Raw genomic sequence first — 27,827 nt, 5'->3', positions numbered from 1 at the left:
TATGAGTAGAACTGCTCAGACAAACAAATCAATATTTTCCATGACCTTGAACCAGTTTGCTCAGGAAGGATATTTTCATTCACAGCTTCATACCTTCAATTCTCCAATGGAGGAAAGTAGTCCTGCTCCATATGCCCGTAGTTGCCCTTCTTGCTTGCAAAGGCCAAACTCAATTGTGAAGAAATAGCACTGAAAGAAAAAAAATGAGGGAAAAAAAAAACCATGGACACACATCCAGTGAACTAGTCAACACAGTTCTTCTATAGAATAAATGGCACCCAAAATAAAAAGGTGCACTGGGCATAATATCTTCAATACTGTCAATGTAAATACCTTTGAATCAAGATGCTTGTTGAAATGTATTCTCTTGATTAATTATCCCTCCCTAGGTTAAAGGTATACAGAAAATGTATTAATTACTAAGAGTCTTGTGCTTGGTGGATTCAGAAACCCCATAAGTCAACTCATATCCTTGGCAATAATTTTAAAAATTAAAAAAAAAACTACAGATTTAGAAATGAATGATTATGCCACAGTCATACCAGCGTAAGAATATGCTTCTGTATATGCCAAGTTGTGTTTCAGTTGACATAAATAAGTTCATGCAAATGTAGAAAAATAACTTGGAATCCAGTAATGTCAAACTGATTTTTGCAGTTTGTTTATTCATTCAACAAACATTTGTGGAGTACCTACTAGGTGCCAATGTTTGGTAAAGAACTGTGGTACAAAAACAAGAGCAAGACCAAAAGAGCAAGTACACGCCTACCAAATTACCAAAACCACAATTTTAGGCTGACTTTTTCAGTGAGATCTTAAGTCTATATCTATGTATGCTACACATAGACACATGTATGTGTGTGTAGATACATGTATGTGTGTATATACACATATATAAAAACATATATAGTAAGAACCATTTCACTGACCTGAATTTTACCAGCATCAACTACTACAGCTTTCCCAAGACATTAAAATCTACAGTTGTTTCTGTTGAGTTTAAGAAACCAGCCTAGGGGCGCCTGGGTGGCTCAGTTGGTTAAGCGGCCGACTTCGGCTCAGGTCATGATCTCGCAGTCCGTGAGTTCGAGCCCCGCGTCGGGCTCTGTGCTGACAGCTCAGAGCCTGGAGCCTGTTTCAGATTCTGTGTCTCCCTCTCTCTGACCCTCCCCTGTTCATGCTCTGTCTCTCCCTGTCTCAAAAATAAATAAAACGTTAAAAAAAAAATTAAAAAAAAAAAAAAAAAAAGAAACCAGCCTAGACAGACAGAAACCTCTGAGCAACCAAAAAATCTCTCGATGCTCTTGAGAGAAGCTGAAATCACACTATTTTTGCTCTGGGAGAAAAGTGAGAAGTTGACAATGAGCAATACACATTGCATCAAATTAACACTGCCCTGCATTCGTGATGATAGAGCACTGACAGTGTTGAGAAAGAGAATTTAAACACCCCTGAAAAGGGGTGGAAAATAATAATTATTTCTAGCCCACAACAGCGTGCTCTATTTTCATTTGGAAGTTAAGATGTCCCTTTGTTCAGAAGGGTTTTATGTTTTTTAAACGTGAGGATGACCTGTGAAGTTCAATGGGCTGAACCCAAAGCACTGGTCATTGGAAGTCGTGGAGCTAAACCTCCCAAGGCAAAACTTCCTTCCCTGATTCACCTCCCCAAAAGGGTAAAATTGTAGTCCTTCCTCCCCTCATCACCCACAATGCCCACCAGCCCTCCTTCTCACTCTGTTCTGACTTACTTTCTTTCCCATCATACCACCTTTTTGACATGGCCTTTAATTTCTTTATGTATGATATACACTGTCATCTGTCTCCCCACTCTGAACTATAAACTCCATGAGAGTAAGTATCTGCTCATCTGGAACAGGGTCCCAATTGCAGCACTGTTGACACTTCAGGCCGGCTAATTCTTTGTTGTGGGAGGCTATCCTGTGCATTATACAACATATAGACGATAACATTCCTGACCTCTACAGACTAGATGTCACTAGCACACCCACCCCACTTGTAACAGCTAAAAACATCTCTAGACATTGAAGAATGTTCCCAAGGGACCAACATCACTTCTGCTTGAGAACCACTGATACAGAATAGTGTCTGAAACATAAGAGCTCAATAAATATGTAGTGAGTAAATAACGAATGAGAGAATTATCTCTAAGTCAGGCTTGCTGTATGGCCGCATGACCTGGAAGAAAGAAACACATGAAGGGACCTGAGTTCTAGTCTTGGCCCTGCTTCTATTTAGCTATATGACTATAACCTCTCTGGCATGTAGTTCTTCTGCCCATGACATTCATTCTTTCATTCATTCACTCATTCATTCATCCATTCTACAAACACTCCTTGAACACCTGTTATATTCCAGAATCTGCTTTAGTTGCTAAGGATATGCAATGAACAAGGCAACAAAGTCCCTGATCCCGTGAAGCCTATTTGTTGCCAGGATGAGATTTAACAACAAAAATCGATAGACAGGATAATTCCAGGCAGAATATGCTATATATGTAATAAATCCATGTAATGTGTCAGGTATTAAGCAGAAGAGATGGCTATTTTAGATGAAGTGGCCAGGGAAGGCCTCTCTGAGGGAGTGATATTTAAGCTGCAACCCACTTGAAAAGCAGCCTTTTGTGCAAAGATCTTAGGGAAAGAGCACTCCCAGCAGAGGAAGTAGGTGCAAAGGCAGGAACGGATTTGTATTTCCAAGGGCGGTGGGAAGTCATTGGAGGGATTTCAGGCAAGAGCTAGACATGTTCTAATCTAGTCTCAAAAGATCGTGCTGGTGCTGGGTAAAGAACAGACTGTCAGCGGGGCAGGGGTGGAAGCAGAGAGACCAGTTAGGAGGCAGAGGCAGCCAAAGAGCAAGGGAGGTGGGTGACTTAGAATACGACTTGAGCCAGCAGGGGCAGGGGATTGGGAGAAGTCAGTATCACAGAGACCTCAGGAGAAGAGCCAAAATAAGAGATCTGATCAAATGCTAAAAGACAGCCCTCAAGTCTGTCCTCCAAAAGATTTCGTACAATCCTGGGCACAATGAAGAGAAGTGATTGTACAGTTGTAGAATAAGAGTCCTGCAGGTTCAGCGTTGTTTCACCCAAAGGAAAACTCAAGTTTAAGGAGATAAAGTGATTTACCCAGGACCAGTCTAGATGGTCACATTTAAGAGATCTAGAACTCCAAATTTCAAAGAGCTCGACAAGTCACATTTTAAAGTTTTTAGGTAAAAGATTAATAGATGCATGATTCCCCCTTACAACCAAAAATGGAGAAATTAAAGTCTAAAAGTGGAAAACTAGAATCTCATGGTATCTTCTTAGTGTGTTTTTGGCTGATTTCTCTAATTTGTATTGCGTTTATAGCACATGATGTAAAATCCTTGGAGCCTTAGTATTGAATACAGAAGAGTGTGTAAAAGAGAGAGAGAGAGAGAGAGAGAGAGAGAGCTGTCATGTTCAAAAGCCTCCAACATACACATATGGAGCCAGCTATAGGAGCATTTAGGTCAGTCTGTTAAGAGCATTTTTAATTTTCTTATGCTATATCAGTGCATACAAAATGACCTAAATCAAAACAGGCTGGGGGTGGGGGGTGGGAGGGGGTGCTGAGAAAATCTGGTGTGCCATTCACAAGGTCTTCACATAGATTTGGCATCCCATCCTATTCTAAGGCAGGAATTAAAAGGTCTGCATCAACTCAACTAAAGGTTCAAAGCTAAATCTACCAGTGTGTCCTTTGGTCCATGTGCTCTTAGAATCAGGGCAAGCTCAAAGGAAAGAGTCACTGTGCATCCTCCTTCCCATCGCTCAGAATGCTCCCTGGCCCCATACCTCGTCTGGGAGTCCTTCCAGAAACTCTGACCTTACGTAGCTCCATCTGCTCATTCGCTATCTACCTTTTCCCTTGGTTTCCTGCTGTCCCCAACCAAGGAAAGCCTCTATGCTACTTCTACAGCCTTTTCTCTCCAGAAAATTGGATTTTTTTTTACTTTAAGACCATTTTCCATTTGCAGCTCCATGTGTGGCTAACAGATAAAAAGAAAATGGTAAAATGCACCAGAACTTCAGGTGATGGCAAAATTTGAATTATGGACTTGCTCAGGACAATTTTTCTCTTTCTGTTTTCAATACCCGTGGAGATCTCACAAGACAGAGTGCCCCGGGCATGATCACTGACAGGGAAGGGGGACAGCTGCACATTTCTTCTGTCTGGTTTTAAATGCAAAGCCTGCTTAGAGTTGAACTGGATGACCCCTGGAGACCTTTCAGAACTCAAGGGTAACTAATTGCTTCCCAAAATTTTAAGAAAACATAATTTGTTCTCCACAGTACTCTCTCCAGATGTGGATCTATAATATATTCCCTAGAGATCTACCAAACAAATATCCTACCTATTAGCCAAAAAAAAACAAAAAACAAAACACCCTGAACATCATAAGAACACCTGTAAAAGAGGACTGCAGGTTCTTGGTCACTGATGTCTTTTAAACAGAAACAAATAAAACGAAGACAATCACCTCCCAAATTAAAGGGTACCTTTCATCAGAGCTGATGTTCATGAATTCCACATTTTACATACCACTAATTATATGTAATTATTTATAAATATTTTATTTGAATATAATTACATATAATCATTAACTGAAAAACCAAAACAGGAATGATAGATCAGACTTCTTCCACAGAAGAAAAGCAGAATCATTTACATACATACAGTCATTAAGCAGAAAAAAGTCTGAGTGACAAGCTGAAATGCAAACACTGCCGTGGAAGGCAGCTCCTGGATGTGCCAGGCGGGGTGTGTGCTTAGGAAAAGGAGATAGGTCGCCCAATGCTGCCATCTTCAGATCACTACTGGTAGTACACCACCCTCGCAACCGTTCTGGTCAGCCAAATGGGCTGCAGGGCGAGCTTGAGGGAACCAAGGCCACAGACACTCAACAAACCAACAAAATATACACTGGTCCCCCTGGTGACTTATGAAAACACGGTGCAACATCTTTGTTCTGTTTGGTGTTAGGTACCTGAAGCTTTGGCTAAGGCACACACTCCAGTTAAAGAGAAATACAACTTTTTTCAAAGAACTTGTGATGGAAAAGAAATTTACTCTTCCAATTTCCCTTTTAAAGGGTCCTTTTGCCTCCCTCTTCCTCCTACTCCCTGGATGCCTTGAAATAACTATATAACCTCTTTCTGAGAGTCCTTCTATATTCTTAAATTGCATTAAAGGGTACACACAAACATCCAGGAAGAAGCCTGGGTGTCTTTCACTTTTTCCAGGAAGGTGGCTTACACATATCACTTAATAATTGACTGAAGGGAGGAGTAAGCGGAATGTTCTCTCTGCCACCTCCACTACATATTTGATCTTTACACACAGGTAGTATATATTTTAAACTAGTCACATACAGCATTCCACATCTAGAATTCCACTATCCACACTTCCAGGACATGGGCACAAAGAAAGAGGCTAACAAAGACAGTTTAGAAAAGTCCTGAGATGTGCTAAATGTAACAAAAAGGTATATGCTAAATTTGATTTACTTTACATATAAAAGAGTCTCAGGTCCTCACTGAGATCTCACTTATCGTTATCTTGTACATGGTCTAAAGTTTACTCATGTAGCTTGAAGCCCATACCCTAACCTTAGAGGGGGATGAAAAAGACATAAAAAAATTCAGACCTAACAACTCAAAAACACAGAAATATAAAATTTCATACTTGAGCATACAAATCTAAACACCTCCACACCTGAGGTTATCGCTAAACAATTCAACAATGATGTTAGAACATCAAGATAAAAGGGAAAATCAGCCGGAAGATGCCCCAGTTTAAAAAAGTATTCTCGGGGCGCCTGGGCGGCTCAGTCGGCTAAGCGTCCGACTTCGGCTCAGGTCACGATCTCACTGTCCGTGGGTTCGAGCCCCACATCGGGCTCTGTGCTGACTGCTCAGAGCCTGGAGCCTGTTTCAGATTCTGTGTCTCCCTCTCTCTGACCCTCCCCCGTTCATGCTCTGTCTCTCTCTGTCTCAAAAATAAACGTAAAAAAAAAATTTTTTTTAAATAAAATAAAAATAAAAAAGTATTCTCGGGGCACCAGGGTGGCTCAGTCGGTTAAGTGGCCAACTTCGGCTCAGATCATGATCTCGCAGTCCGTGAGTTCCAGCCCGAGTCGGACTCCGCACTGACGTCTTGGAGCCTGGAACCTGCTTCGGATTCTGTGTCTCCTTCTCTCTCTGCCCCTCCCCCACTCACACTGTCTCTCAGAAATGAATAAATGTTAAAAAAGTTTTTTTTTAAAGAAATAAAAAAAGGGGCGCCTGGGTGGCTCAGTCGGTTAAGCGTCCGACTTTGGCTCAGGTCATGATCTCGCGGTCTGTGAGTTTGAGCCCCGCGTCGGGCTCTGTGCTGACAGCTCAGAGCCTGGAGCCTGTTTCGGATTCTGTGTCTCCCTCTCTCTGTGACCCTCCCCCATTCATGCTCTGTCTCTCTCTGTCTCAAAAATAAATAAACGTTAAAAAAAAATTAAAAAAAAAAAGAAATAAAAAAAGAGAGAGAAAGAAAGAAGGAAAGAAAGAAAGAAAGAAAGAAAGAAAGAAAGAAAGAAAGAAATGTATTCTCAGGGATGTCACCTGACTACAGACTTGCTATCTTACCACTAACTGGATATAGAGCAGTCATTACTACACATTTCCATTTTATAGATGGGAAGACGGAGACTCAATAATAAAGTGACTTTCCCAGATTCTACAACTCATAGCAGGCAGAGCTAGGAGTCAAGCTCATGTCATAACTTCAAATCCAGTGTTCTTTCCTCATCAATAAGTTCACTTACAAACGTAGGGCCACTATCAGTCAGTTCCTGTTGCTGAAATAATGAAAACCTTCCAGAATGGGTATATAGCTATAACCCCACACTCCCCAAGTCCCTGCCACCACCACGCTGCCCAAGCCCCATCCAGGTTCCAACCTCCACACCCTCCCACCACTACTTCCTCATAATCTAGCAAATAAGACCCCATGCTTGTAAAACTGGGACCCCCAGAACACAGTTCCCCACTACAAGTGCTACAAGCATCTGTTCTATTTGGTGCCTAGATCATATCAAATGGGCAAAGGAAGAATGCTACTCAAAGATGTTCTAACATCAGAGTCTGTACTTTGATAAGTGCAAAAAAATAAAAGAAAAACTTAAAAGGGGCTCTGTGTCTCACGGCCCTGCTTTCACAGCGTTTTCTCTAACATCTTTCCATCCTAGTTCGAACAAGTAGCATGTCAGAATATATACTCGAAGAATTGTTGAAAGGTGGAACTGTCCCAGATCCCCTCCCACTCACCCCTCTACTGCCCATCCCCAGCTACTGGGGTTTGAATTTTAGCTACATCATTTCAGTTTACAAGCAGCAGGTATCTTCTCTCCTTTGGCTCAAATTCCCTTAATCTCCATTAAATTGCAAATGACAATAGGACTGGAACAGGAGTGAGCTTTGATAGCTAACCAGGAAGGTTTTTCTTAATATAATTTATTGTCATATTGGCTTCCATACAACACCCAGTGCTCATCCCAACAAGTGCCCTCCTCAGTGCCCATCACCCACTTTCCCCTCTCCCCCACCCGCCATTAACCCTCAGTTTGTTCTCAGTATTTAAGAGTCTCTTATGGTTTGCCTCCCTCCCTCTCTGTAATTTCTTCCCCTACCCCGTGGTCTTCTGTTAAGTTTCTCAAGATCCACATATGAATGAAAACATATGGTATCTGTCTTTCTCTGACTGGCTTATTTCACTTAGCATAATACCCTCCAGTTCCATCCACGTTGCTACAAGTGGCCAGATTTCATTCTTTCTCATTGTCAAATAGTATTCCATTGTACATATAAACCACATCTTTATCCATTCATCAGTTGATGGACATTTAGGGTCTTTCCATAATTTGGCTATTATTGAAAGTGCTGCTATAAATATTGGGGTACATATGCCCTTATGCATCAGCACTCCTATATCCTTTGGGTAGATTCCTAGCAGTGCTATTGCTGGGTCATAGGGTAGTTCTGCTTTTAATTTTTTGAGGAAACTCCACACTGTTTTCCAGAGCGGCTGCACCAGTTTGCATTCCCACCAACAGTGCAAGAAGGTTCTCGTTTCTCCACATCCTCTCCAGCATCTGTTGTTTCCTGATTTGCAGGAAGCTTTTGGATAGAAATGTTAAGGCAAACAAATCACCATCAGAAATAAAAAGTAAAAATGGGGACTGTACTGTTTAAGCCCTGGAAGAGTCTCATGCCCCTGAAATGTCCCCCAATCACCAGACATCAATTTTTGTTATTGTTCCTTTGACCATTTGATCTACAAGTACTCCCAAGAGTAGCACATAAAGCCACACCACACCAGGATGCAGTGACTACCCCAATGCTTTGTCTCCAGAGCAAGGGTTCCTGATGGGGGAAGTTCTCAGGGACCCGATTTCAAGAGACAGCAGAAAAGGGGGTTTTGCATGCTTTGTTATTTTGGCCCAAGCTAGCCTTGGATACAATAAGAGTGTAAGAAATGTGAGAAACTTAGAGCCAGATCCATTGGTCTCCTGCAGTCTTGGGGCTACAGATGTTGTGTAACCACAGGCCACTCACACCACATCTGAAAGCCTCCACTGGCAAAACGAAGCTGCTGCTCATGTGTTCACACATTCAGGGGCCGGTCTCTGTATAGATTCCAAGTACTAGTGTCCAAATGCCTCATGTGATGGTAGCTACACCTAGATTTCTACACTCATATTTCAGCATGAGCCTCTAAACGAAAATCGGTATAGCTCTTGCCAAGTCGCAACTTAATCAAAACACATTTTATCAATTTATATTTACTAAATTGCATAGTGCTGAACTCCAGCTGAGATTACAAAAGTAGGTAAAGATGTGGTCTCTATGCTCAAGACATGTGGAATGTGGGAGTGCCTGGGTGGCTCAGTTGATTGAGCATCCGACTTTTGATTTTGGCTCAAATCATGATATCACAGTTCACCCCTCACATCAGGCACTGAGCTGGCAGCATGAAGCCTGCTTGGGATTCTCTCCACTGCCCCCCCCCCCCACCCGGCCCACCACCTCTCTCAAAAATAAATAAATAAACATTCAAAAATTTTTAAAGAGAATTGTTAAATATGACTGGGGAGACAAGATTAATACAAAAATAATAATAATAAACTGCAGTTTTTATCTTCCCACAAACACTCTGTCTTGAAATTGCAGTGTGCTTATCTGTCTCGAACACAAAGAATATGAAGTTTGTGTTAGGCTTTTAAGGATTAATGGGCCCTTAGAAGAAGGATTAATGGGAAGAGGGGACGTAAGTGGAAAGAGTAACTTCAGGGGCCTGCATGAGGAGGGTGACTTCTAGGAACCCCAAATGAGCATCAAAGGAAGGTAGAGGTAAGTCAAATGATCGAATGTACCAGATCACAGGCTCCACTTCAACCGGTAGAGACCACCGCTTTTGCCAGCCATTCGCGTCAAACCAAGACAGACAAAAACAAGTAGAGAAAAAGAGGAGGGTTGGGATTTGAGTAATGTCTTGTCAGCTAGAAGACGATGATCCTGAATTGTGGAAACAGCATATATTGTCTTAGGTTAAGAATGGCCATCGAATGAATTAAAATGTAAAAACCTAAGCTCTGAGGAAACATTACAGCAAACCTTGTGGAAAATTGATCATCAAATATAAGAGGAACATCCGTAGGGGGAAAAAAAGCGTCAGCAGAAAACAACTTTTATTGAAGAATACATTGACATAGGCGATTTTCAGCAGCACTGCTTTGGTTGGGATTTTTCTGTGTGTCTCTTAACTATTGCTTCCTATATTTTTTTGGTTGCTTCCAAGAACAAATGGATGATTTTGTTTCAGAGCCCTCTGGCCATTTCAGTTTTACTGTCCCTCCTCCAGCTTATCTGTGAGCATTTTCAAAGAAAGGCCACCTGACTTATCATTTAACATTTACTAGTTTTTATGTCAGGATTTAATGGTATTTTTTAATCTTTTTAAAAAAATTTTTTTATTTTTATTAAAAAAAATTTTTTTTTAGTGTTTATTTATTTTTGAGACAGAGAGTGACAGAGCATGAGCAGGGAAGGGGCAGAGAGAGAGGGAGTCGCAGAATGTGAAGCAGGCTCCAGGCTCTGAGCTGTCAGCACAGAGCCCGACGCGGGGCTCGAACTCACAAACCGTGAGATCATGACCTGAGCCGAAGTCGGACGTTTAACCGACTGAGCCACCCAGGCGCCCCCCAAAAAAATTTTTTTAATGTTTTATTATCCATCTTTGAGACAGTGAGGCAGAGCATGAGTGCGGGGAGGGGCAGAGAGAGAGGGAGACACAGACTCCGAAGCAGGCTCCAGGCTCTGAGCTGTCAGCACAGAGAACGATACGGGGCTCAAACTCAAGAATCATGAGATCATGACCTGAGCTGAAGTCAGACGCTCAACCAATTGAGTCACCCACATGCCTAGCTATTTTTTTTATTATTAAAAAAGGAAGAAATAGAAAAAAGAACTATGATGAACTAACAGTAGTGATCAGCTTGCAGTCAGCAGGAGAGCCACCCAAGCAGTTTGCCCACCCCTGAAACCCTGACAAAATTCACTCTAAGACACTCCATCCCCAGGGCTAGGCTCCAGGTCACAATGGCCATGTGCTGGCCCAATTACAGACCTTCACCATCCCACTGCCCTAAGGTGAAGGCCCACACTTCTCTGTATGGCAGAAAAGACCCTCCGTGTCCTAGTCCCTGCCTTATCTCTCAACCCTCTGCCTCCCCATCGTCCACTCCTCAGGGAACTATTGGCAACTGTGCAGACTGCCATGCTCTCTTCAGCTTCCCATCTAGGCCTTTGCATATGACCTTCCCTCTGCATGGAATGCCCTTGTCCTTGTCCAGCTCCTTTGCCAATTCCTACTGGTTTGCCAGCTTAAGGTGGCTCTCTCCTCTCTCCTGGTAGAGCACTTCTGGATCCATGTGGATATTGCCAGTCTTGTCTGTCGTCTCCACCAGGCTCTGAGCTCCCTAATTTCAGGTAACTCTGACAGGGTCTGACTTGTTTGGGTTGTTCTTGTTGTTTAATATCTGGTCTCCAGCACCCAGCTGACATGCAGCAGGTGCTCAGCAAATACTGAAGGAGGGAGGAAAGGGGAAAGCAAGGAGAGTTTTCCAGTGGGCCAAGCAACAGATCAATGCCAGTCTTCCAGATCAATAACTACTACCTTCAGCAAATATTCCAATATTATAGACTTTTCTGTAAAGATGAAAACCCTCCTACAGTAGAAATCCAATCAGTTTTCACCTACAGCTTCAGAAATAGATCTGTCCCTTGACATCTCTTCAACAACAGCCAATGGTCCTCCAAGCCATTGAGGGAAGGAGGAGCCATCCTACTGTCAGGCCTTCAAAGATTGACTGGCAGTTACTTCCTGCAGAAGTTCAGTAGTCTTGTGGTTCAGTGGCCCCTGGCCTATTTCATCACAAGCAGTAACTCTGAAGGTCCACTGATTCTGACCTCTGGATCCTCATCAAAAATGTTGGGGGGAGAGTTTTTCAGTTTGCCAGGTCTGAAACTTGTAGGCAACTGGAGACTAGCCAGGGAAAAATGCTAACTGTGCATTGTCAGGGTGTGAAGGAGTTTAAGTGTGATAGATCCAGACCCTGAAGTGCCTCACGGCCCAGACTGCTCAGAATTAGCAACCACAAGGAATTTCTGTTGGCATCGCTGCCCAGACCTTCACTGAGCAGATGATGACACATGAGATCCAACAGATGCTATTTTCTCCTGAAGATGATTTTGTGAGATGACCACCCATCCAATGCTGTTTTCCACAAAATTCTCTGGCTCTTTCAAAGGCATTATGCATACAAATAGGCTTCTTTTTAATGAAGCCCTCTGGATCTACAGCTATTTTGAGTTTCACAAATCAAAACCTGGTTTTATGTTCAGTAGTATTACTCATTGGACCCTAGATGTAGTACAAGAGTCTCGATAAAGCATCTTCATAACAAAGCAATTCACATTGTTTGGTTCTCTTTCTAAAGCAATTTGATCTTTTTCCAAACAACCCTTTACTGACTTATTATGTAACTAGCTACCTTGAAATGGTTAAACTTCACCCTGAGGACACACACACACACACACACACCCCATTTCATTGCAGGTAGGTGGATCAGCATCCCATTTATATATGTGCTTAATCTACTTTGCACAGAAGACCTACTTAAGCAAATGCTGTAGGTTTGAAGTGCCCAAGAACTGACTTTTATAACCTAAGCAATTCTGAGCTCCTTGAAGGAGAAGAAAACTGATGAGCACATTCTCAGCCATTCATCCTTTGGCATGTCCTAAAATGTTCTGCATCAAATCACACATTCTCCCCAGATGTGGTGATTTTAAAGGTCAGCTCTCAGAGGCTAGTATGAAAAATGAGGTTTTTACTGACTCCCAAGTAAGCTGTGGGCAGTCACCACTGCCTTTAGAGGGTCGTTTTATTTTTATCCCTGCATTACTAAAAGCAACACCCTCCCAGACATTAGGGCTAAAGAGCTTGCACTTGCTCACCTATTTCTTTCCAGGCAAGACCAAGAATCCTGGAGACAATTATACACCTGAAAACTGATGAGAAAGGTATGTTTAGTGGGGAAAGCCATTCTTACCACTCCATTACACCAAGCAGTCTTCTATCTTAAGTTTTTATTAATGAAGTCATGTTTCTTTTCTAGTCACTAACCATCAGCCCTACCATCATCATCTCTCACACTCAGAGTCGACACTAACCATCTATATGTGTAAATGGGGCTGAGAAGATTTACCTGTGAACTGGGGTCCCTGTCACAATGAGGGTCTATAGGTAATTGAACCTCCAGATAGCATTTCAGCTCAATTGAGCTCCCCTACCTCTACTAATAACCACTGCCTTACTGAAACCTACTCTCCACTACAGTGCTAAGCACTTTACATCATGCTCACAATACCTCTAAGAGGCAGGCACTGCAACAGTAATATAATAGGATAGCACTTTGACTTTGGAGTGTAAGATCAGGGTTCAAGGGTAGGCTCTGCCATTTACCTGACCTTAGGAAAGTTGTTTAGCCTCTCTGAGTCTTAAGTTATCCATAAAATAAATAAAATGAATCGCTAACATTTATTGAATTATTACTATATGCCAGTGCTAAATCCTCCCATTTTACAGCTGGGGAAACTGAGACTTAGGCTCAGTAACTTGGGCAAGTGTAGGGGTGATAGAGCTGGATTGGAATTGGTTATGCCTAACCCCCAAAATCTATGATGTCTGCACTGTATCACACTGTTTGCCCCCTCTTCTCTGCGACTGAACGCTACAGGTCCCTAGAATTGATGCTCACGTCATATTCTTAATAGCTGGGCTTGGCGTGTGCCAAGAAATACAGGGGTCTGTCTAGCTTGCCCGCAGCCATCCTTCCACAGCTTGCACTGGGCTAAGTGCCTTTATTCCTTTGTGGCCCCAGGATCAGCCAAGTAACACAGCACAGGCCCATCAGGAGCCAGAGAGGAGCACGCACTAGAAACCAGTCATTAAAGGAAGCCACGTCTTCTGAGTCTTGCAAGTGGGAAAGAGCGCTGCAATTAGCCCAGCTCAGGAGACCTGGGACCACAATAAATTTTGGCTAGGAAATAAAACATATCAAGCCTAGAGCACCAATCCCTCAGTTCTCTCTCCCTTCCTCTAATCAGCAGATTCCCCTGAACAATAAAGGGGGGACAGGCAGGAGACTGAAGATGAAATATGTCTTCTCCATTCAGGATCATGGACCCCTTCTAACAGAACAATAACTAAACTCTGGCCAGTTGTCTCCTTAGGTAAAGGCAGTCTAACTCCCAGAGACACTGGTCTTTTTAAGAGAAGCTAGGAATCTGGATGTTCATGTGTTAATGCACTTTTTTTTTTTAAATTTAAGCAAGGTGTAAGATGTGTATGTGAGTATGTGTATACACATACACACATACACACACATATGTATGTATGTATATGTGTGTATGTGTGTGTGTGTGTATAACTCCACCTCCCCCAGGTTCAGACATTAGCCTGAAACCTCCCCCAGGTTCAGACATTAGCCTGAATCCTGCATCTGTGACAATAATTTGCTTCCAGGACACTGAGTGCATATCTCTCCTGCTTCACCTGGTCACTCTTTGCTCTGACATCCTAAACTCCTGAGAAATGGTCTGGTGTACTAGATTAGGACCGAGAAAATCTAATAGTTCAGTCCCTGCCACTATTTTACTGTATGGTCTTGGATAAGTCATTTCACTTGTCTGAATCTCCCTGTATTCATCTATATAATGGGGATTCCTTTCCTCACCAAATTTCTATTGAGCACCAATTGTGTAATCAGCACTCTGTGGACACCGGAGACTTTGTTAGGGGATGATAATATGAGTCTCACCTACCTTGAAGTGCCATCATGGGACCCAAATGAAGAAGCACACATCAAATGCTCAAGCAATTACAGCAAGAGTTGTAACTCAGATGAAGGTTCTCTATCCTGAGGCGATTAAGATCACAGATATCTTCATGGCTGACTCATCCCATCTCAGGCCTCTGATTCTACAGAGTCATTTCTACAGAGAAATTACCTTCTGCATAGGTGATTATGAGCTTAATTACAGGTCAACAGTTCCTGAAACTCAATCAAAGGAGCTTTCTGATATGCAAACAATCTATTGAGATGCAAAAGTTTCCTGAAGTATTAACACCTATTCTATCAGTAAGCATATGTAACCGCAAATAAAAAATTAACAATCTGACTGCTGGGAAAAGTCTCCCCACCTCATCAAAATCACCTCTGATCATCCTGAACCTGACCTAAGTGCCCTCCTTTCCCTAACTTTGCATTTACCAAGTTATATTTAAATCCCTATTCACTTATGTGTACCCCTCACTAGAAATAGTCCCCAAGAAGCAGGATCCTGTCTACCAGCTTCACAGTTGAATTCCCACTGCCTGAACATATAAAAGATGTTCAGTAAATGTTTACCAATAAATAAATGAGTGGGCCACAATTGATTCTATCAGAGTTGTGGAGAAGATATTTAGTAGGGACACAGCAAGTTCACGCCTTTGATAAAACACCCTCACAAGGAAGCAGAATCCAATGCCCCTTTTCTCACCAATTATAGCTTTGGTTTTTATCTTGAAGAGCTAAGTCTTCTTCATTAGTGTTAAGAGAGGAAAGGGTGAACAGCCCCAAAAACGTTTTTGTGAGCACTGAACATCTAAATGTTTCTAAAGTATGCCAATTTACGGTATCTCCCCATGTGTTACTACAGAGAACTTTTAAACCTTGCTAGTTAGACACCAACATAGGACCCCTGTGTACAAACAGACACATCCAAAATGCATCAAAACTGGAGCAAACAACATCTTTTGGAACTCTTCCAATAGCTTCTTTGCATACTCTTATGTTAATGCAGCCAGCTTACAGCCAAACTCCACACACCTGGCTTGAATTCTCAGAAACTTGAACTCATAAGGAGGAAGAGCAGCCGAGATGTGAAACCCCAAATTTATTGCTTTCTTTAGTTATTAAGGGAGAGCTGCATGTATCAATGAACAGCATCACTCCTAATCTGCTTGCAAAGTTTAGTCAGGAATTCATATTTCATGCGCTCTCACCAGCACAAACAATATTTATTCATTGTTTTCCAAAGCTGTTTCCTGCAACTTGCCTCTCTCTGTGTTCACTCAGGGGAGGTGTGCTATTAACTCTGGGGAGGTCTCCTCCATCTCCAGGGAGAAGCTTGACATCTTTTAGGGGAGGCCATACCTTTATTATTTATGGTTAAAACACTTCACATTGCAAAGTAGCATGCTATCTCTGTCTAAAACCCCTTTGTAACATAAACTGCATAGTCTGCATTTCAGAAGGGAAAACTGAATTGTTGAAAGAAAATTACCCAAGGTCACACAGGGGCCTTCCCTGCCCTTGAGTCTTACTGATGTGGCCACCTTGACAGCTAAGAGTACAGTCACGTCAAATACACTAGCTAGCTTTTATCAAACACTTAGCACTGTACTAAGCAGGTTTACAATGCATTATCTCATTAGTCCACAATAGCTCTGCAAGACTCAATGATATTATCATTATTCTCATTTTAAAGATAAAGAGGGGCGCCTGGGTGGCTCAGTCAGTTAAGCATCTGACTGCAGCTCAGGTCATGATCTCTCAGCTTGTGGGTTCGAGCCCCACATTGGGCTCTGTGCTGACAGCTCAGAGCCTGGAGCCTGCTTCAGATTCTGTGTCACCCTCTCTCTCTCTGCCCCTCCCCCACTCGTGCTCTGTCTCTCTCTCTCTCAAAAATAAATAAACATTAAAATAAAAATTTTTTTTTTATTTTTTTTTAACGTTTATTTATTTTTGAGACAGAGAGAGACAGAGCATGAGTGGGGGAGGGTCAGAGAGAGAGAGGGAGACACAGAATCTGAAACAGGCTCCAGGCTCTGAGCTGTCAGCACAGAGTCCGATGCGGGGCTCGAACTCACAAACTGTGAGATCATGACCTGAGCCAAAGTCGGACGCTTAACCGACTGAGCCACCCAGGCGCCCCTAAAATAAAAAATTTTTTTAATAAAGAATCAGATCAAGTGCTATGGGGAAGGATACTTATGACTTTACCCAGAAAGAGAACAATAGGAGGGGTGGATATCGATTAGATAAAAGTAGTACTCACCAATAACGACAAGCTAATGCAAAATTAGAAAATAGAAAATTAAAATATGTACGGAAACCAATTTTTAATTTAAAAAAAAAAGTGGCATCTGCTAACTTTTTTCTCCAAAATGAAAGAAAAAGGAAAAGCAAACGAAACTCATTAGCTCCATATGATGTTCACTGGACCACTTTGCAGTGTACCTGAGTGAAAAGTCATAAGCCCTGTATCTCCAGAGCAATTCCAATTTATTCTTTCTTGTGTAGATGTAAAAGATACAGTCTCTCCTGACAGCACAAGTGTTTGATAAATGGGTGAACACCTCATTGCTCCTTTTCCAAAGCCAAGACTCCCTTTACCAAGCTCTTACTTGACATGCCAAAATGCCTTTGGAAAAACAAGAAGGCTTTATACTAAATGTTAATGGTGGTTATCACTGGTCTGATATTACAAATGATCTTTATATTATTTTCCTTACTTATCCATTTTTTAAAAAAATTTTCTACAATGACTATATGTCAGTTGTGTAACAAGGAGGAGAAACAAAGAGTTTTGGTAAAGACTTTTCAATAACAGAGTCCCCAAGTCACCCTGCATCCACCCTCCCTTCCTTTCAAAGAGAATGGTTGTTTATGGACACTATAAAGGACAGACCAGCAGACCCTGAAAAATGATGAGGCCCCTGGGTGATTTATTCCTCCCCACCCTCCCAGCATTTCTTACTTACATCCAGTGTGGATTTAAGTCCTCAAATGACAGCATTTCCATTTTCTGGGAAACCTCTTCCCAATATGAAGTCCACTCATCAGAAATATTCCAGAAATGCCCATCCTTACAGTGACAAGCATATAAAACTCTAAGCAAATTACAACATTTCTAAGAGGGGAGCAAAGAGATGTTTAATCACCGTGTGTTCAGTCTCGTGTCGTGTTTCTGATTGTGCTTCCATTCATTGTGGTGGCTCATAATGTACAGCAATACATTTTACATCTACTAAATGTGTTCTGGGTTTTTATATCACAGTTCAGAAGAATAGCTTTGAAAATCCTTTTGACTCCTTTATTTGAAAACTACATTTGTGGAATGGGGTAATTAAATTTCTATAGTTTGATATAATATTACCTCTGCTATTCTAGCTCATAAAAAAAAAAAAAAAATTCCAACCATCTTCTCCCTGCTTTTGCTAGAAATGGAATTATACCATAGGCATTTCTGTTAATACAAGTCTAAGATTTTGAGAGCCTACTCCATTGTAGTTAAACCAGAAAACTCCTTCTCTTGTACATCTTTATGGAAATGAAAATGACTGCAGAAATCTTCCGTGCTTGATGAATGCACACTAGCTTACTTTGAGAAGAAAAAGTAAGAAGGGCTCAATGTCAGGGCTTTTGAATCACAGGAAGAAGTTATCTCTAGATGAAGAGCTAGATGATTTAGGGTCTTTAAATGACTCTAAAATTATTAAATCAATAATATAGAACCTTGGCTGCAGTTAGGATTTGTTGGGTAATGGTGAGATCGAGTACTACCATACCTGAGTATGAGGTAGATAATGACAAGCCACACATCACGGAAGCATTTCCTTTCATTTGCTCCTCGTTCAGCATCAGGTGGGAGGAAAATCTCCCAGTTTTAAAGAAGACATTTGAGGCCCAAAATGGTAATGTGATTTGTCTCAGAATACAAGTTTAGGAAGTAACAAAGCTGGTACTCATATAAAAAAGAGAAGAGATAACAAATGCTGGCAAGGATGTGAAGACAAGGGAACACTTTTGCCCTGTTAGAAGGAATGTAAATTGGTGTAGCCACTATGGAAAATAGTATGGAAAACTTCCTCAAAAAGTTAAAAATAGAGCTGCCATATGATTTAGCAATCCCACTTCTGAATATATATTCAAAAGGAATGCAAACAGAATATTAAAAAGATATCTACACTCCCATGTTTACTGTATTATTATCCAAAATAGCCAAGATACAGAAACAATGTAAGTGTCCATCAACGGACCAATGCATAGAGATGTGGTATTCATTCAATGCAGCCCTGAGGAAAAAGGAAATTCTGCCATTTGCAACAAAATGGATGGACCTGGAGGGCATTATGCTAAGTGAAATAAGTCAGACATAGAAAGACAAATACTGTACGATCTCACTTATATGTGGAATATAGAAAAGCCAAACTCTTAGGAACAGAGACTAGATTGGTGGTTACCAGGAACTAGGGAGTGAGGGATATGGGGAGGTATTTGTCAAAGGGTACAAACGGCCAGTTATAAGATGAATAACTTCTGGGGATCTTAATGTCCAGCATGATGATTAGAGTTAATAATACTGTGTTATATACTTGAAAGTCACTAAGAGACTATATCTTCACAAAAAAGAAATGGTGATTCTGTGACACGTCGCAGGTATTAGCTAACTGATCAGACCACAATATATGAATATATCAAATCAGTGCACTGTCCACCTTAAACTGCCACAACATATGTCAATCATATCTCAGGCAAGCTGGGGAAAGTGAAGAAAGCTGGCACTCAAGCCCCACTGGACCAGCTTCGGGTTTAGGCCCTTCCAGCACATCACACCACACGGCATACTGCCCACCAGACACCCCAAAAGAAGCTTCATCAAGTGCTGAGGGACTCCAGCGGCAGGCCTGCGGTGTTCCTGCATGAATAAAATTAAGAGGGCGCAGAGCTCACTCGCAGCACAGAATGAATAGCTACCAAAGCAGCTCTATTTTTACGAGTCTCCAAATATCTAAAGTAGGTTGTTGAGCTTTTTTTCCCTCGTCTGCAGTTACAAGATGGCTCTCTGAAGCCCCTAGGATACAATTTTAAATGACGAAGAAAGATTTGAGTTGCAAAAATACACAACTATTCTGGGTTACAAATGGATTTGTTTCTAACCATAGTGGGCAATGTACAGCTCACTTTTTTCATTCCAAATAACCGTGGTGTTCTCACCATAGCTGGCAAGGCACCTCATAATGGCAATATCATAAGTGAAACATACACAAACAGAGAAAATAGCCTTAGCTCTGATATCAAAGTTCTCAGAAGAGAGATAGTCAGAAGGAAGTGTGGTCTTAGAGCACCCAGGCAAAAAAAACACGAAGGGAAAACACTGGAAAAGTTAAGCTTCTATGGGGCTAGCTGAAGAAACGTAGCACCTTGTAGGTTCTACAATTTTTCTATATGCACAGAAGACATGAAAGTGAAAGTAATGAGTTGGAATAGATACTATTAACTTTTAATTAAGTTACTCTTAGAAATAATACACACACTGATCATCTGCCCAAACATCTCAATTAAGAATGTATAAAAGTGCATTCCTTCCAGCTTTTTGTCAGCTTTGTATCAAATGATCCAAACAGCTGAACTAGTTCAAAGACTCCGCATGGAATAAATAAGCCTGGGGCTTATTGCAAGCTTTCTGTAGAGATACTAAAATGGTCATTTTTAATGTCATCCATCTTCAGAAAGAACTAGAGCTGGGCGTAAGTCTTTTAAAAGCATACATAAGTTCCCCACTCTGAGCCAGGTAGACAAAGATGTGAGACCGGGAAACAAGCTAATGTCCTCCCACAGGCAGGAAAATATTAATTAGCAATTCATAAACTAAGGTTACCTTTGCAATTACATTTCTAGTGTGAATTATAGTCGATTATTAGTTTAAGACTGACTACATTTCATTACTATTCTCAGCATGAGAAAGTCCTGGTTATAACTAGAAATTCAAGCACACTTGATTCATGACCATCAAAAGCCCCAATCAATGCAAACTCTTTTACTTGGAACCAATAAATTATTTGTTTTGATAAAATACAAACAGAACCTTATATTACTAATTTCCTGACAATCTTTTTGTGGAAAAAAAGTTAAGCTGGTGATCGGGTCTCTGTTCACAATGAATTCTCCCCTTTCAAAAATCATTCTAGATTTGTATCTCCTAAACTGTGTTCCTTGGAATATAAATAGCATAGGATGCTAACATGTGTTCCATAAAAAGAGACTTCTGCAATCATATAATGTCCTTTCTTAATTCTTAAGTTCACTGTTTTTACATTTTAACATTATCTTACAAACAATATCAAAAATTTTGCTAACTAAATCTTTTTTCCCCTTTAGAACAAGCTATTGAATTAAGAGTATATTTTACAATCAATGGCATCTTAAAACAGGGAAAACATGGTAAGTTTGGAGAAATAAGTTTTTTATCACCTGTGGAGATTCACCCTACACATTATCACATTAGAGTCCCTGAAAAGTCTCAGTACTTTAAAAAACAAAGCTGTTTTCTTTTTTTAACTCAATGTTTCCCAAATATATTTGCCCATAGATCCCTTCTTTTCTAGAACCCATAATAACATTTCATGAGACTAATGTTCTGGGAACATATTCTGGGAAAGAGTGCTTATTCTTTTATTACCATTGGCCAAGACTCTTCTCTCATCAGCTTTCCCAAGACCCAGTGACAGAAACCCTCAATCATGAAGTGAAGGTAAGTATGTGTCAGGGTCAACAGAACTGAATGGATGACCTAAAACTCTCTGTAGAGAGAAAATTCCAACTAGGCCAGAGGCCAATTTATTCTGCTTGGAAACATCTGAGGTGTATTCATACTGATTGCTTTCTCTTACAAGTGGTGCACAGCTTTGTCTGTTTCAAATGCCTCCATGATGTGAGAAATGAATAGACTGAACAGAAACCATCTGCATGACGGGACACACCGTAGATGGGAAGCACCATTTGGTGAAAGGCACCCCTTTACATTTCCCAACGTTGGGAAGGAAGCGAAATCGATATTTTTCTAGGACTGATTCCTAAATCCACTTAATCAGCAAGTTTCTGTTTATGCATTCCCATAAAATTGGATAATATAAGTCATGTGGTCAAAGAGCAAGCAGCAGGGGAGTTTAAGAGTAGACACTCAAAACAGAACCAATGACATGGCGCTCATAGATGCAAGCATTCATTTTCAGGCCCAGACTAAGTCCTAAATAAACTCATCTCATATTACACAATATTAATCTCCCAATACTCTATGAATCCAGCTTGTAGAAAAAAAGTATCAAAATATGGAAATAAGACTGGAAGATTACCATGTGTCTTTTGAATGAAACATTCAAGCATTGTCTAATAGGCCCACAGGCCTATCAGGTCAACTGACCCTCTTTGACTTACAGCATCAGCATTACCTGGGATCTTGTTAGAAATGCCAGATCCTGGGGCACCTGAGTGGTTCAGTTGGTTGAGTGTCCAACTCTTGGTTTTGGCTCAAGTCATGAACTCCCAGTTTCCTGAGTTTGAGCCCTGCGTCATTGAATCCCTGCTTGGGATTCTCTCTCTCAATTTCCCTCTCTCTCTGTCCCTCCCCTGCTCACATTGTCTCTGTCTCTCTCAAAATAAATAAATAAACTTAAAAAATTTTTAAGAAACAAAAACAAACAAACAAAACAATGCCAGATCTCAGGCCCCATGCTGGACCTACCTGACCAGAATCTGCCTTTTAACAACATCCCTAACTTATTTTATATACATTATGGTTTGAGCAGCATTAATCTAGAGAACGTAAGCTTTCCCGACTTCCTATTTACTACTCATTAGGGCCCAGACGTTGTGAAGTTAGATGGTAACTTGTGAAGATAGATAAATCGTAAGTTATTTTTGTCCACTAGACACGCAAATGATTTCTGCCTGGGAGAAAAGACAACCTCAAGGTTATGTAGTTTTTGCCCATAGAACACAAACGACTTTGCACCTTATTCCAGGTTCTTTCTTTCAGGGACGATATGGTCTCAGTCTTGCAAATTCTTCCTTGAGCTGCATTTATCATCCTGCTTTTCCCTCATTAATTAGTTAAACTTTTGACATGTGCTCAGCCCACATGCATGGCAATCATGCTTGTAACTGTTTGCAGTTTAATTCAAAACCAGTCATCTCTCAACAGCGATAGGATACTTCCCTCTAGAGAACACTATTTTCTTAGGAAAAATAGTCAGCAAACCGTAATTAAGAACATCCACTATGACAAGAGATGAACCGAGCATGGGTTGGTCCCTCAAGAATGACGGTAGGTCTAACATGTACTCTAACCTCAGATACAAGGGCTGGGGACTGAGAGCCGAGTTCTGTTTCAGCTTGCAGACATGGTTTGTAGCCAAAGAACATTTTGTTTTATTTTAATTTCTGGATATGAAGGCCTTTAGATGTAATGTGCATTCTCCAGTTCTCCACAGGCTCCTACACTCCTTATTATCGTATATCAGGCTGTTTCACACATGTTTGCTACCTATCTGGCCCCTGAAGGCATTTAAGTTTACAACCCTTAAAGAAGACACTAATCTATTAAACCCACTTAAGCCAGCACTACGGTGGGAAATGGCTCGTCTCAAAATCATAGCACACTCCAAGCAGCCCTTACTGGGAATATTTTTGCATATCTATCATGCACAGACCGCGGACAGCTATGATGAGTATAAAAAGAGTGCAGCTGCCAAAACCAGTGGCCTTATTCATTATCCACCAGAGGGCAAATTATTTACATGTATAACAATGCATTTGAAATACATTTACCAAGCATCATCATCAATTTCTTCAGATACAAAAGAGTTTCATTTAAATGGTTCTCAGAGCATAGAAACCACTGGCTACATAAACAGCAGAGATAGCTTCATTCTCAAAGCTAAGCATTATTAAAATGTCAAAATAAATATCATGTAGAAATATAGCAAGAAGAAGCAATATCGCTATAGGCAAATAGCCTGGTCCCTCTGAAATCAGACCCAGAAGTTCAAAAGCAGCTTTGGATGAAACAGAATTTAGTGGTGGCCAATTAGTCCTACTGGACGTTGTTTTCTTCCTTGGATGGATTTGTTGACAGCACATCACAGAAAGTTATTAAGTGTCTGCTTTTACTCCCTATTTCCTAAGTGCTTAAATTCACTAAACAAGGAAAAGCAGGCACTATATAAACAGAGTCATTAATAATATAAATCTCACCTAGAGTAAAAGAATAATATGGCCTGTCTCATTGTGCTGCATAAATAGTGATTTCTGTGGTTTTCCATTTGTCCTCTCTATGGATTTTTCTCCTTTGGTACATCTCATCTCTCATTTTACTCCAGTACATCTTCAGGGGACTTAATGGGAACAACTTTGAGGAAATCAGCTAATAACATGTCCATTTCTCATCTGGACAGTTAAGAGGCCTCCCAACCAACACTATTCCCCCTACCACTGGACTTTTTACACCTCCCAGTGAGGCCGTAGTCAGCCCTTAATCTCTTAGTCTTTGCAACTTTTAGCTACAGTATATGGCTTGAGAGTCATTAATATGCACGTTATCCAATAGGTTATGTATTCCAGGGGTTACTTTGAAATGGCCTGGCCAGAATCTGTTCTTTCTTTCAAAACCACCTTCCAGCAGTTTCCCATTCACTTTGTTTCTGACTGAGAGATGTGTTATGGTTTCTAAAGTCAACAACAGTTTTAGGAGGATTTCAGGGAAAATCTCTCTCCCTAGCCTCCTCACACTGTGAGTCTCTCCCCCACACTCCCCACAGCACGCAGGAAAAGCTTTCCAAATTTCTCTTTGGTCTGCGAAACACTTTTCTTTTCTTTTTTCTTAAATGTTTATTAAATGTTTGTATTTATTTATTTTGAGGGGGGAGGGGCAGAGAGAGAGGGGGAGAGAGCGAATCCCAAGTAGGCTCCACACTGCCAGTGCAGAGCCTGACATGGGGCTCGATCTCACGAATGGAGAAATCATGACCTGAACCAAGATCAAGGGTCAGACGTTCAACCAACTGAGTGCCCCTGCGAAACACTTTTCAGAGTAGATGGGCAGAGTCTATAAAGCTGGAAGGAACTGGAATCACAAGGCTTGTGAGAGACAGGAAATCAAAGGGAGCTGGGGTGGGGGCACATGCAATATGAGAAAAAGAGAAATGAGTAGATCAGACAAAACCATGGTGAGTTCCCCCCTCCACTCCCCCCACCCCACCAACTCTCCACTGCATTTAGAAGAGGTTCAAAATCTTTGTGTTAAAATCTTTTGCAAGTTTTACTCTCTTGGGTTTTGCTTTGTTTTGTTTTGTTTTGTTTTTAACTGTCAAAGCTACTGCAAGATTCCAGGCAGGATTCTTGGCTCCCTTGGGGGACACTTGATCCTCCTCAACCTGTCACCAGCTACTTCCTACATAGAAATGAACCTGTCTTATGTGAAATTTAAGAAACACAACAGATGAACATAGGGGAAGGGAAAGAAAAATAAAAACAGAAAGGGAGGCAAATCATAAGAGACTCTTAAATACAGAGAATAAACTGAGGGTTGCTAGAGGGGAGGTAGGGGGTATGGGCTAGATGGGTGATGGGCACTAAGGAGGGCACTTGTTTAAGCACTGGGTGTTGTATATAAGTGACGAATCACTAAATTCTACTCCTGAAACCGTTACTACACTACATGTCAACTCACTTGGATTTAAATAAAAATGTTTTTTGAAAAGAAGAAGAAATGAAACTTCTGGCCTCTGCTCCCAGTTCTGAACCCCAGTCTCCACCACTGAATTCAGAACTCAAACGCATTTGGAAGCTTCACCTTAAATCTACTTCTTCTGCATACCTTCTCACCTATATTAATAAAAGCTCACACTGACTCTGGATTTTCATACTTTTGTGGATGAAAGGTCAAAAGCTCCTTGATGCAAGTATACCTTTTTGTCTTTTTCTTATTCCTACCTCATGGCACCTAGGATTCTTTAGCCATTTAAAGACTAACTATTGATTGGCTTTTGCAGAAGTACATGTATATTCCAGGAAAAAGGCAATGAAAAAATGAGAGAGAGAAACATGATTAATGACCCAATGATCTCTAACAGACGGAAGCATTTTTAGCTGTTGGACCTAAGGCAATCATAGCCAAGGGTATTAGAATCATGCTAAGGAATGTAAGTTCCAAAAGAAAACATATTCATCCTATAAATTTACTGGTCCTAGTATAATAGGTTTCAAGATACAAGTATTCAAGTATTCATTTTTTTCCTTGCAAATGTAAGCATAGAAACAAAAAATAATGCTCCCCCCAAAGATGTCCTGCCCTAATCCCTAGAAAGTATTACATTTGCAGATATCATTAAGAATATGGACCATGAAATGGTGAAATTATTGTGAATTATCCAGCAGGGCCCAATCTAATCACATAAGTCCTTAAAAACAAAACAACTTTCCCAGCTTCAGTCAGTGAAGAGAGATGTGGCAATGGCAGAAAGATCAGAGAGTTGCAACGTTGCTGGCTTTGAAGACAAAGGAAGAGGTCCATGAGCCAAGGAATGGAAGCAACCTCTAGATACTCGAAAAAGCAAAGAAACAGATTCTCCCCTGGGGCCTCCAGAGAGGAGCACAACCCTGTTGACACCTTAATTTTATTTTCTTTAATGTTTACTTATTTTTTGAGAGAGCAAGCAAAAGCATGGGGGAGGGGCAGAGAGAGGGAAAGAGAGAGAATCCCAAGCAGGCTCTGTGCTGTCAGCCAACACAGGGCTTGATCCCATGAACCATGAGATCATGAGCTGAGCCAAAATCAAGAGTTGGTCGCCTAACCACCTGAGCCACCCAGGCATCCCAACACTTTAATTTTAGCTCAGTGAGAATTGTGTCAAACTTCTAAGCTTAATGAAACTGTAAGATAACAAATTTGTGTTGTTTTAAGTCATATGTAATTTGTTAACAGTAGTGATAGATATCTAATACAAAAGGCAATCCTTGTTTTCAGCATGGCCCTGCAATCTGGTGAGCAGGCATTCCCTGCTGGGTCCCCAAATCAGAGAGATTTCTTATTCTGGCTGAAACTGTCCCTCAGGTCCCCCCCCCCTTTCCCCCTTTGCAACTTGGCTGACTTTTTCATCTTTCGGGACCCAGTACAAACTTTCTCTCCTCTGAAAAATCTTAGTTTTACCTATACAGGCTACAAATTTCCCAAACGTGAGGACCGTGTTATATTCTTGGTGAATGCTAGTTTGAACGATGGACTTAATTAATTATCACTTTATGGAGTGTAAAAATAAAGGCCAACAAACCTACTTTTTTGTTACTGCTTTTAAAAAAGAAATAAGATCACTCACTAGGATCTACCTACATTCACATCCATGCAGCCCTACCTTATTCCTTCCCGTCCTCTCTTTGGACACACACAGAGCCTGGCAGAGTTGAATCCCGATTTGTGATTGTTCAGAGTCAGACAAATAAGGAGTACATTCATCCCTGATGAAGAGTACAAGTTATAGGGGGTTAAAGGCTGAAACCAGGAAAATTTCAAGGGAAATCTTCCAGGCACGGAAAAAGTTCTAAAATGTGGAGTTTAAAGACAGAGCCAAGGTTTGAGAATTAAATAACAGAACTCAGTGGTGTGGTGGTTTTAAAACATGTCTACAAACACTCTGACACTCCTTTCTTCCAAAAGTGGAGGCTAATCTCCTTCCCCTTCAACGTGGGCTGGAGTGAGTCCCTTCTAACGAACATAATATGGCTGACATGAGCAACATGTGATCAAGTCAGAGAAGTCATTACAACTTCCTCCCTACATCGATCTCTTTCTCCTCCTCCCCCTCCCCCATTACTTGCTCTAGAGAAAGTGACTTGCCAATAGCCACATGAGTGAACTCTCTTGGCAGAAGATTCCCAAATCTTCACATAACTGCAGGCCCAGCCCACATCTTGACAGCAACCACAGGAGCATCCTTGAGCCAGAACCACTCGGCTAAGATGCTCCCGAATTCCCAAACACCAACTATGAGATGACAAATGTTCGCTGTTTCAAGCCACTAAGTTTTGGAGTTATTTGTTATGCAGTAATAGATAGCCAATATACATGAGATACATTCCCTAGGGCAGAGGTTGCAAATTGGAAGTTAAGATCCTGATTCTGTCTACAAATATATTTTCCTCAGCTCACAATGTTTTTTATGAGCCAAAATCTTAAAATCATTTAAATTCATTTAGAAATCTAGATTTCCAGTCTCTCTCAAAAATTTGGAGAACTGGCAACACAAAGCCTGCACTCCTGTCTGGCAGCTGCCAGTGAAAACTGAGGACCTGCCTTTGGCA

General features: G+C 41.1%; 1 protein-coding gene across 2 annotated transcripts in view; it reads right to left on the bottom strand.

Annotated features, from left to right (window-relative positions):
• TPH2 (tryptophan hydroxylase 2) overlaps positions 1–27,827 on the bottom strand; it is a 105,290-nt gene that overhangs the window by 10,831 nt on the left and 66,632 nt on the right. For both annotated transcript variants that reach the window (XM_078449166.1, XM_078449167.1), the window contains exon 9: positions 94–189. In XM_078449166.1, the coding sequence (XP_078305292.1) occupies positions 94–189 (96 nt within the window). The remainder of the gene's footprint in view (positions 1–93; positions 190–27,827) is intronic.

The sequence above is a fragment of the Panthera onca genome, chromosome B4, assembly GCF_046562875.1.
Source record: "Panthera onca isolate mPanOnc1 chromosome B4, mPanOnc1 haplotype 2, whole genome shotgun sequence".
Classification (NCBI taxonomy): domain Eukaryota; kingdom Metazoa; phylum Chordata; class Mammalia; order Carnivora; family Felidae; genus Panthera; species Panthera onca.
This window is presented reverse-complemented; position numbering and strand designations above follow the sequence as displayed.